Consider the following 12,285-nt stretch of genomic DNA (forward strand, 5'->3'; position numbering starts at 1 on the left):
ATCATAAATGCAACATAAAAAGAGAAACAAACCAAGTTGGTAGAGCCAATCTCAGCTTGGCTGAGGGGGAAAAGGTTGATATAAGAATGCCAGGTTAATAGTACAGCCTCAATAAATATACCTGAATAAATGAGTCATGTCAGACAAAGTCAACTCTAGAGTTATTTTTAGGAGCAAAGTGCATCCTCATTATTTTGGGGGACTTACATAATAATTTCTGATATTTATCTATAAATATTATAAACTTCCCCCATCCTTACTGGAATACTATATTTGTTTTCTGTCTTTGTATTTTTCTACATATCCTGAAGTTTAATCAGTTACAGCACCCAAAGAAGATTATGTTAGGAGGAGATTGCCAGCCAAAGCAACTATCATTCATGAGACATGAATCGCTGTACTATCCCTAAGACCATCTGGTTTTGACATTCACAGAATGCCATTTTCAGTCTAATTTATTTCTCTTTCTCTTCTGTTACTTATAAAGGTGAAACTGGAAGTGGTGTGAAAATTTACATTCAAATATAAACAGTACATCTTTCCTAAGATTTAGAATTTCCTACATTTAGAATCTTAGTATTTGTATTTTAAGATTTCTGAAAATATCTAAGTAATATACCATACCCACTTCAAAGTGGCACTTCTCTAGCAATTTTCATCGTGCAGACATGTTCTTAAAATGAGTTTGAAATGTAAAATACATGTACTACTGGGACCTTTAAAAGATGCACCTTTAAAAGATGTAACCCCCAGGCAGAAAACAGTCCACTTACAATAATTCATACTACACAGTCTAAAATTGTTAATTTTCATATGGCTACCATATGGACAGAGTTCTTCAGTGTGGAGAAAATTAAGAGAAAGCGTTTACCAATGAAATGCTTAAATACTTAAACTGTATGATTCTAAATAAGAGGATGCCTTGCCTAATATATATAAATAGGAGAGCTTTTGCTCTGGGCTTTTTTTGCTAATACAGCGTGTTTTTAGGAACAGGGTGGTTTTGCCCTGATAAAGATGAAGAACCAGAGCCTCAAAAATGGATCAAGCAGATCCCAAAGGAACAAGAATATCCGTTAATTTGTAAAGATAGCACTTACTCCTGCCAATTTTAGTATTAATTTAGAATAAGACCTAATTTTTGACAGCTTTTAGAGAATGAATTTGTCATAATTTTTATAATTCCTCTGAGTTTGAAATACATGTATGCAAGGAAAATGGTATCAAGTACCTTTTAGGTTTTCACTAATGCTTTGCCACACCCTTCGTAAACCCATTCTGAAAACACAACTACTGTTGCTTTGTCCTTGATAATTCTTCACTATGAACTTTCAAAATAAATGCTATATATCCAATTACTTTTACATAGGATTGTTTGTCCCCTGGAAACTATGACTGACATATTCCTTCAGATCTGCAGTTTCCTGTGCAACTTCCTTTCTTTGGTTGAGCAAGAGGCCAGCCAGTGAGTCTCTGCTGAGCGGCTGGGGAGATTTTTATTTTAAGGTTGTATTAGATCCTGCCATTCCTTTACTCTGCAACCTCCAATGGCTTCCCATCTTACCTAGAATAAAACATAATAAAACATATGGCTTCATTCTTCCTTTCCCTGGCCTGTCTACCTTTATTTTCTTCCTGCTTCTGGAACTTGTTAAGCACATTCTTATCTCAGGGATCTGGAACCTGGTAATCCCCCAGACTGGAATTCTCCACTTAGACATGGCACTGCTCTGATTTCTTCTGTACTCTGCTCAAACGTCGTCTTCTTATTGCCACTCCAACTAAATCTGGACCCCTGAATCCTTCATCAGCCCCTATTTTCCTATTACTGTTTTGTTTCATTCATTCCACTTATCTATTCTGAAGTGATCTTGTTTATCTGACTACTTGCTTGTGATTTATTTCCACTCACTAACCAATAAATTCCAGGAGGGATAGCAAGACCTGGCCTTTGTAATATTGTTGTAGTCCCAGTGCTGGCACATAGCAGGCACTTAATAAAGGGTTGATGAGTGGGCAAGTGAATGAATGAACAGTTCAACTGAGAAACACTTGAAGTATGGTCTATTATATCCAGCCTCCTCTGACTTCTTTTAAAATCACAGTTTCTGAATTCCCAAAATTAAGTAAAAATGAAGTTAAATTTGCAGAACCGTAAAAGGCAACGCATCTATTACCTATCTATTCCTTACTTTACTGAGGATGTATAAAAATTACCTGAGAACAGGTATCTCTTAGCTTGGCTGTGTTTCATTTTCCCCTTTTCATGTAACAGTTTTACAGCAGTCTTAAATATCTTCTTAATCTCATCTGATATCTCTGGCCAGGTCTTCTCATTCTCAGCGTTGGCAGAAGCCTGCATCTATGGAAATGTAAAAATGAGATACTAGTCTCAAAGTCATCATCAAAGAAAAATGAGTATTTAAGAACAAGAGAACTATTATTTGAAGGTCTACTCTGTGTCAGTATTATGATAGGTACTTAACAGCCATATTTCATTTAATCCCCTCAATAATCCTGCAAGTTAGAAATTATCCCCATGCTATTTAAGAACTTGCCCAAGTTACACAGAGTTTTTTGTTGCCTTTCTTATTATACCATGTGTTTCCTTCGGGAGTTTTGATTCAAATGTCATAAAATAATCTCTTTAATATCCTCTAAATAGGAGAGAAAGGCAAAAGGGAGGTGCTTATATGTTACTATTTAATCTTCAGTTGTTTCTTCTTCATTTGTTTTTAAGATCCCCTAGGAAATAAAATGGGAGGATTGCCTACTAAGACAGTAACATTTAAAGACTCTTGATGATAATCTTATTCATACATTCATTTCCTTAGCAACAGTTTATGCAGAACTATCATGTGGGATTTAGAGACTAATTTAAATTTCCCTAGAGGATCACAGAATCAAATGAAGAAGGAACAACTAAAACCAACTAAATAGTAGCATATGAGCAAGTGCTTCCAAACCTCTGTGTAAACCTGTCTCTTGAGGTGTCATGTTTTTTGCTAACTACATTTCCCAAGTACCATATTTAGTCCTGGCATAGGTAACTGGAGAATGTCCTGGGTTCACCCTAATATTCCTACCCATAAAGGCAATATTCTTACAGATAACTACCTTGAATAATGTGTAAGAGAGGGAAGAAGAAAAATGAAAGATTCTGATGTCATATCATATTTCATGGAAAAAATGCTTTATGTTAAATATCAGAATTAAAATACACAAGGTTCTTAAATGAAGAACTGTCGCCAACCCAGGCCACTCCTTATCTTATAACTGTAGGTGACTGAATGTTCTCTTTGGAAGAGGGATGGATATCCATGACTTCTTTGAATCTCTCTGAAAATTCTATGTAATACAGAGATCCATCCACTTTCTCTTCCTCCTTCATTCAGTTTCAAGAGATACAGAGTAGATACACTTGGGAACCAATTTGGAGAAGAGACATGATAATGTTTCCATCATAAAAATGCATAAATCAACCTCACTTCAAGATTCTATGGCAGATACAAGAATAAAAATTACATTAAAAAATGAGAGATTATAAAAAATATTCTCCCCTCAAAAAAACCCTTTCACATATTAAAAATATAATTGTTGAACTTGAAAATTTAAAGTATGAACAGAGCGGACACAGCTGAAGAAAAAAAGTTGGTGACTGAAAAAAAAGGGTCTGAAGTAAACTTCTGGAAAGCATCACTTAGAAATAAGGAAATTGATAATGTGAAAGAGAATTAAGAGCTATGGAAGATGAACTGAGATGGTCCAATGTAAATCTAACCAAAGAGGAAAAAAGAAAAGAACACAGAGAATAGGAAAGAGACATTATTTACTGAGATGATGGCTGAGAATTTTCCAGGACAGACAGAATACATGAAATCACAAATATAGGAAGCACAGCATAAACACGTAACAAAATGGAAAAAACAAACAAGTATTTTCAGATAAACAGAGTCTATCACTAGCAGATCTTCATTCATGGAACTTCCAAAAGATATTACTTCAGGGAGAAGGAAATGACCCCAGGAGGAAAGTCTGAGAGGCAAATTAAAATTGGAAAGGTTTCTTAGCTTTGGATTTTGTTATTAAGAGGAAACTTAGGGTCCCAGGCAGGCAGAATAACTTCCTGTTTATTGTGACTTTTCTGTGGAGAAAACCTTCTCTGGATGACATAAACAGTAGAAAGTAATGGACAGATGAATACTCCGGGAACAGAAGTAACTTACTGCATTTTTATTGCTTTTCAGCATTTCTGATTTAGGTCTGAGGTAATAAGCTGCTGGCACCGCGTTCTCATCCCGACAGTACCACTCCTCCAGGAACCTGGTCTCTAGCTTTGCCTCTATAGCAGCATCCAAAATCATTTCAAACTCTGAGGCTTCCACTTCTCCAGGGATTCGGATGTTCCCATATTTTTCACCTAATAGTCCCTGTGTATCACCAAGGAAGTTCAGTTTAGTGTATCACCAAGAAAGTGCATTTTTGTATTCACATCATGTGATTACTCAATAAATATCAATAAATACATAACAAGATACATTGTCCCATCAGTTTTCTTTTTAGTTACAGTGGTTGCTTTGTTCTCGATTATTTGTTAAGTAAAATTAGAGCAATTATATTATAGTTATAATAAATTCACAAGCTGAGAATTGAGAATCCATATAATATCAAAGTCAAAATACAGAATTTTGTAGCAAATTTCTTCTCCCAAAGTTTGCATAATACAATTGTTCTACTCCAAGATTTTTCATTTGTTCATAACAAACAAAAACGACATACTGGACTCGGTGAAATATAAAATGTAAACTCTCAAAGAGAATTGTTTTGAAAAGAGTCAATAGCATGACTCTAAGCCTCAGATTTGCACAGCTACAAATGAAAGTATGAAATCACTGAATGTGATGGTACCATCAAACCCACTGGTAATGGAATACATTCTAAAATTTAAACAAGATATCATCTTCTCCCTATTAAATTGGCAAAGTAAAATGTGTTCAGTGTTAGGGGAAGGTGTGAGAAAATACACACATAGTGCTCATGGCTATGTAAGCTGATCCAATATTTCACTGAAGGGTTCTGGCAATATGTATTAAAAGTCTTTAAAATCTGTGTAACTTTTGACCTGGCAAGTTTTCTTTTGGGAATTTGTCTTTAGAAAATAATTAAGCTAGTACATAAGGACTTATTTACCAGAATATTTATGCTGATCCTATTTTAACAGGAAGGAATTTGTATAACAACCTAAGTGCCCAGCCATGGGAGCATTTAAATATACAGCTGGCCCTTGAACAACACGGATTCTGGATTTTTTTCAGTAAGACACTGAAAATTTTTTTGAGACTTGTGACAATATGAAAAAGCATTTTCTCTTCTCTAGCTTACTTTATTGCAAGAATACAGTATATAAAAGAGATGACATACAAAATATGTATTAATTGACTATGTATGTTATTAGTAAAGCTTCCTGTCAACAGTAGACTATTAGTAGGTATGTTTTTGGGGAGTCAAAAGTTATATGCAGATCTATGATTGTGCCGGGGTTTGAAGCTCCAATATCCATGTTCAAGAGTCAACTCTATTATGGTGCCTCTATCCAAAGATGTACCAAATCATGTTCTACAACTGTATTGACACAGAAAGATGTTTATGTTATTAAATGAAAAGGTAAGTTATAAAACAGGAGGCATAAAATGATTCTGATGTTATATATATGCATATATATTTTACACATGTAAGAGCATATTATGTACATATATATATATATATACACACAAGTATACTTATACACGTAAGAGATTTTATTAGAATACACAGCAAGGTTATCAATGGCTGCCTTTGGGTGGTTTTAACTTAGGTTGTTTTATAAATTTATTGCTTTTTTACTGAAAAGCTTTTTTTTGCCATACATATGTATTGTTTTGCAGTGAGAAAAACAGTAGGTGTTTAAAATTTTTTAACCTAGTGATTCAGTCTATACTCATTTGTGAAGCAGCACTTAGAAGGTTCCTCTAAATGTTTGTTCAATCCTCTATTTCTGAAAGTGTGGTCCTTGGGCCAGCAACATCAGCTATACCTGGGAACTTGTTAGGTATGCAGATTCTCTGGTTCAATCCCAGACTTCAGGAATCAGAAACTCTGGGGACAGGCCTGAGCAATCTGTTTCTGCAAGCTCTTCAGGTGCCTGAGCCACTGGTTTAAGCTTAAAAAAAGATTGGCTTGTATAGCACTTGGTATTTCAATTAATCTTTAATGTTTCATCTAGTAGAAACAAGGAAGGAACAGAACAGAACTCTAATTTAAATCTATACTATCAAAGGCAAGTTTTTCTGCTGTATAGTATCCATGGGAAGATTTCTCTTTAATTTGTGGTGTCTTTATACTTTCCTCCTGTTGACAAGCACCTTTACCATAAATTTCAGTTCATCCATTGGAATATGACTATGGTTTGTCTTCCATGGGACATTTTTTACTACCTGTGCTGCCTTTCAGTGAAATATTCACTATCATTTTACATAGTCTTGTGAGAGAAAGTCTTGGGTAGACCTGTGTCCAAAATAAATTCATGACCCAAACTCTACTACAAAATAAGCCCCATGAGGGCCGAGGCCAGAGCTGTTTATTTCTAGTACTTTGAAAATACTAAGACATTATTTAATGAATAAATTAAGCAAGAACAAAGGAAGAAATCCTAAGAATTTGTTCTATTCTTAGCTGAAGCTTCTTTGGAATTCAAAGGTATCTCAGCTCTCAACAGGTAGAGTAACAATTTGGAAGGTACCAGTTTTGTCAGCAATCTTCATTTCAGCCCGCAGTCATTAAATTTTTAATTAAAAAAAATTTTTTTAAGTATCATTGATATACAATCTTATATTGGTTTCAAATATACAACTTAGTAGTTCATCAGTTACCCATATTATTAAATTTTCACCCGTAGTCTTTTAGCAAGTGCTGTCTAAACATCCTTGGTTGGGCCAGGCCCTCTCTATCACCCTGGGACACAGTCCAGGACTGAATTCCCTCAAGCTCAGGTCTTCTCAGTTCCAGTCTCAAAGGCAGGCAGGAGGGAGATGCAACCTGTTGGTTCTCTTTGGCTGTGTAAGTCCCTTTGGAAGGTGCTTGAATGGAGGGACAAGACATTATTGGTCTCCATTATTCAGCATGATAAATGAGAGTCTGCAGAGGGTTCTTTGGAGATAAGGGTGTTCAAATCCTACTCACTACAGCCTAAAGGCCAATTAAGAATATTTTTATTTTAATAAGCATTTGTTTGGGACATTCTTGATAACAGGCGGTATGCAAAAAAAAGTATTATTTTGAGCTGTCTCTCACTTTTAACAGTTCCCCTTCTAAAGTCTCTTATGTTAAACTTGGGTAAATGAGCAGGTATGACCTCTCATTCTACTACAGATACATAGAGAGATTATTTTTTTAAGGGTAGCCAACTTGGTGATTATCCTCTTCCCCTTAGCCAACTTTGAATAAGGTACTCAGCATCTTCAGTCTAGGCTCTCTGTCCTGGAAAGTGAGCTTTTAGTGCTGGGGTGAGCCATCCAGAAAACCCACATGGGCGAGTAGGAAATAAGAGGAAATTAAAGCAGTAGCCATCAAAATGTGTTCCACAGATTACTTGCACCTGAATCACCCAGGGTGCTTATTGAAATGTAGGTTCCCAAGATCCTCTATCAAACTTAACACTGTGGCTGAGGAGTCCAGGAATCTGCATTTGAAAATGAGTTTACAAAGGAATCTAGAATTTGAGAACTGCTGTTATAGGCAACACAAAGGCATCTCACTGAAGGGCAGGACTGGGAACACAGAAGGTCATTACAAAAATCGAAGGCTTTTTAAAAATAATTATTTATTTGAGTAGAACAGCTGGCGCCAAATACTATAATTATTTGATCAATATAGTAAGGCAAAATGTTCCTTAGAGTAGAGATTACTACAGAAAAAAATATCTCTTCCAATTCAGGTAACAAATACATATCGAGCACCTACTATATATAAAGTGGTAATATACAACTTCAGAAAAATAATACTGTGCTATAGGCTTAAGGTTACTTATTGGATTGTTCTCCCTGAGTCTTTTCTTTCTCTCTATTGATTCTTCCTGTAGGTGGAATGCTCATAAATCATGAAGAGGTACTTTTCAGGCGTCCAAGACAGGATTCTGCTCCGGTCTTAGCTTGTTATTTGAGAAACAGCAAAAAGAGAAATAGAAAAAGAGGAGTTTGCTACCACATTTTTCAGGAGGACATTAGGGGGTTCTATCTGATTATAGTTCTAAGGTAACTCACAAAGCATGCCAATATCTACCAGAGCTGGAGACAGGCAATTTAGAGAGCCAGTTCAACCAGGTATGAAGTCTAGCTAATATGATTGATGGCTCAGAGTACGGGTAGACGTGTGGGACCGAGGCTAAGAGGCTAGCACTCAGGCTTGGGATGGCAAGATGGAGTCCATCTTCATTTCCTAATCAGACAGTTCCTTAGCTCCATAGTCATGGGGAGTATCCATGAATGACTCTAAGGCAGCTACAGAAACTATGAACAAGAGGGCATCCTTCTCTGTGCATGGTAATAGAATTCATTCCCACCACCAAGGGAGAAACAGACAGTCCACATCCTTCTGACCCCAAAGCTCAAGAAGCTTGTTTTTCGCTTAAACCAACTTTGCCCATTTGTATAAGAAATTTGGTGGGCAGTTGAGGGACTGTATTTGATTTTGCACTGAGGTCCATTTTTGTTAGTTACACCATTGATCAATCTGCCTGTGTGACCCTGTGTGGATGAAATGCATATGTCTGAAATAATTTTCAACTTTTTACTGAAGTGTCTAAACATTCTGTCAATACTCATATGAATATAAGCATAAACATAATGGCCTCTCCCATCCACCTAATCAAATGTGAAAATACTTAAATTGCCCATTTTTAAACACTGAAGATACATTAGGTAGGAAGCAATAACCCAATCAAATTCTCAAATACAATTGGGGAGTTAAATCCAAATGGATGGAAAGTCTAAAAATTTTTTCTTATATTTTAACCAGTTTCTGCATGTAAAATTCTGGCATACATATTTTCAGCTGCTTTGGAACTAGATAGAGGTGGCAATTGTATAACACTGTAAATTTACTACATGCCACTGACTTGTTCATGTTAAAATGGTTAATTAATGTTATGTGGATTTCACCTTAATTTAAAAGAAGTATTTTCTGAATTATTATGTTCCTCACCTGGCTGAAGTAGTGTCTGTTGGGTTTGTCCACTGTGAAGTTACTCCCCTCACCCCTATGTTCATACTGTACTCACTAGAAAGAAGTCACTATGTGAAGCCCACACTTAGGGGTAGGGGTTAGGCTCTCCTCTTTTAGGATGGAGTATCTACATAATTTAATCTATATAATCTGGAATTCTGCACAGGAAAATTTATTAATCTATTCAGTCACTTTTTTATATCAGTAGGGACCCATGGATATTTATTTTATATTTTGGGTTATAATCCAATGCTGTTTTCTTGCTCAAATTATGTGAGCTTTGGTCATTGGAAGCACTTTCATTTGACCCCTGAGTCCCTTTGACATGTCCCCATCATTGTGGCATTATTTATTTATTTAAGAACTACTTACTTTCTGGCACTATTAAGATACTCTAGACTCATCTTGTGTATTTCATGCTCCAGTTCCAGAATAACCCATTTCTCCAAGAAGCTCTTGCTCCTCATACTGGAGAAGGGCATTAGAAACCAAGTTCTGGGTGCTATGGGTGCTTCTTGCTACTGTGATGTCATTTCTTTTAGGCCCTATCAGCTGACAGCCAACACTACTTCAGCCAGGTGATCAAGGTCACTATCAACACTCAAAATTATGTGGATACTGAAGTACCCTTGATATGGTAAAAATGGCACTTTCCCTCTGTGATCTTCCTTCCCCAAACTTGTAACTCCAGTCTAATAATGAAAAAAATATCAGGCAAATTCCGGTGGAGGGGGGAAGCATCCTACAAAATATGTGACCATCACTCCTCAAATTGGTCAAGGTTATCAAAAACAAAGCCTGAGAAAATGTAACAGCCAAGAGGAGCCAAGGAGACATGGCAACTAAATGTCACATGGTATCCATTAATTGGAAACTAAGGGACTCTGAATGAACATGGGCTTTAGCTTATAAAAATGTACAGATATTGGTTCAATACTAATGGAAGATAATAAAAATAGGGGAAAAGAGGGAGAGGGATAGTGTATGGATAGCGTATACTATCCTGTGTATATACACAATCTATAAGGATTTCCAGAGGTAACCATTTGTGCTCTACATTAAGTCATTAATCATAAACTTGATCTACTTCAGGTTAAACATGAGATCTCCATAAAGTCCATAAACTAATGTCTCCAACTAACCCTTTAAGACAAGGATCATTCTAGCTTCCCTCTTGTTCATCAGTACATTTGACTCCAACTGTGTGAAATCTGGATCCTACCACCTGCCATTCATTTACCTCATTGTTCAACTCTAGTATACATGCAGAGCAGTACTGGAATTGTTCACCTCCACTCCATGGGAAACAGTTTTACTGACAAGAATACAGTACTAAGGGCAGTTCCTTTGCCCTAACAGACTCTATTTCCAACAGATACTTTTTAAATAAAAGAAATCAAACAAAGCAGATAAAGTTGAACTCCCCTTTGACCTGCAAATCCAGGTTGTTCCTCTCCTCCTTCCCAAGATGTGCATTATTATAAGTTTGCTATATACTCTTTCAGTCTATTTGTCTATTTTACATATACAAATAGACATATATGGGCATTCTATTATAACATTTAAATAAATTACACATGGGACATATTCTGCACATTTCTTCATTCTTATATTTTCTATAATGACTCTATGTTGATAAATTTGGGCTCTTCCTTTGTATAGCTATAATATCCCATCATAAGTATATTTCACATTTTTGTTTTCACTTTTCTGACTCATGAATATTTAAATTCCTCCAATTACATTTTTGCTTTTAAAAAAAAACCATACTAAATATCCCATCAATAAACTAGCAGATATTGAGGGTATTATGGCAGTGGAAATGCCATCAATTTATATTTAACATATAAAAAGTCCTGTGTTCAGACCTGATTTCTAACTCCATGCTTAAAAATATGGATTCCAGTCGTCGTTTCGTGCCTGTGAAGCCTGGTTCTTGCAATCACTGTCCAGCTGGCCGTGTCCTTATCCTGTCTTGGATGGGATGCCTGGCCCACAGCAGGCTCTCACTTCTCATCCTGAGGCCTTGTGGGGGTCAGTCCTGGTCAGTGTTTTTAAGGGTTCTTTCAAAACTGCCTGTGTGTATGCAGATCCTGCTGAGGCCTTTCAGTGCAGCTTTGAAAGCTGTACAAAAAAGCTGGACTGCCCATGCATACTGCTGATCCACAGTTCCAAGAAAAGCTTTTTCTCTTGAACTGGGGACAGAGCAGACAGGCCTAGGAGGAAGCCTGGCATGGGCCTGAGAACTGGAGAGAGGGAAGCCTCCCTCATTAAATGTGAACTTTCTAAATGACAGCAGCAGTGTTATTAACAGGTATCTGTTAATAAGGCCTGGGTTCATGAAGGTCTACAGCAACTTGCAAGTGTCCCCTTTAGTATATACCTAATCTGTAACCAAAAATTTCACATTTATAAATCCTTCTAATATCCTGGATTATATTCTCTCTCCTTTGATGCTAGTAAATTAACCTTATATTTTAAAGTGCATTTAAATGGTTTTCATTGCAAGGAATACACTTTGAATATTATCATCTTTCTTTCCTGATAGAAAATACTGAGTTACACATGGAAATACTTGTCATCCACATTTCCTAGGCTCTAACAGCTGATGATAAACTAGGGTCAAAATACTGCCACAAAACAGGATTTGCCTGTCTTTGCATCTATCCCCTGTGGAGCTCAGAATCCCTTGACTTTCTCTAGAAGAGTCCTGGGAGGTTCCAGGGAGCATTTCAGATATGCTCTGGGATCTAGTGGTCTCAGTAAATTGGTCTTCTGCCAATTTATTCGCCTAAAGGCTTCCTCTTGTAAGGCAGTGTCTTTAGAAGCCGTGGCCAGAAGCAGCAGCTGGGTTTTGGGGGTCTAAAACATGCAGCTGCTGCTGTCAGTACCTACCATGGACCCTGACATTAGAACTCATTCCAAGGTCACTGGTGACTGATGTCAAAGCCAGGCATCTATACAGCAGGTTGTCCTACCCCTCCACCAGAACCCCCAGACGCCCAGGTGCCACCCCCTCTGGTCACT

At 36.8% G+C, this 12,285-nt stretch overlaps 1 protein-coding gene across 1 annotated transcript in view; it reads right to left on the reverse strand.

Moving 5' to 3' along the window:
- The window catches only part of NWD2 (NACHT and WD repeat domain containing 2), a 162,296-nt gene that overhangs the window by 12,406 nt on the left and 137,605 nt on the right, over positions 1-12,285 (reverse strand). The window contains exons 4-5 of the mRNA XM_037003083.2: positions 4,227-4,430; positions 2,218-2,362 (exon numbers count right to left, since the gene is read on the reverse strand). Of these exons, the coding sequence (XP_036858978.1) occupies positions 2,218-2,362; positions 4,227-4,430 (349 nt within the window). The remainder of the gene's footprint in view (positions 1-2,217; positions 2,363-4,226; positions 4,431-12,285) is intronic.

Source organism: Manis javanica, chromosome 5 (assembly GCF_040802235.1).
Source record: "Manis javanica isolate MJ-LG chromosome 5, MJ_LKY, whole genome shotgun sequence".
NCBI classification, from domain to species: Eukaryota; Metazoa; Chordata; class Mammalia; order Pholidota; family Manidae; genus Manis; species Manis javanica.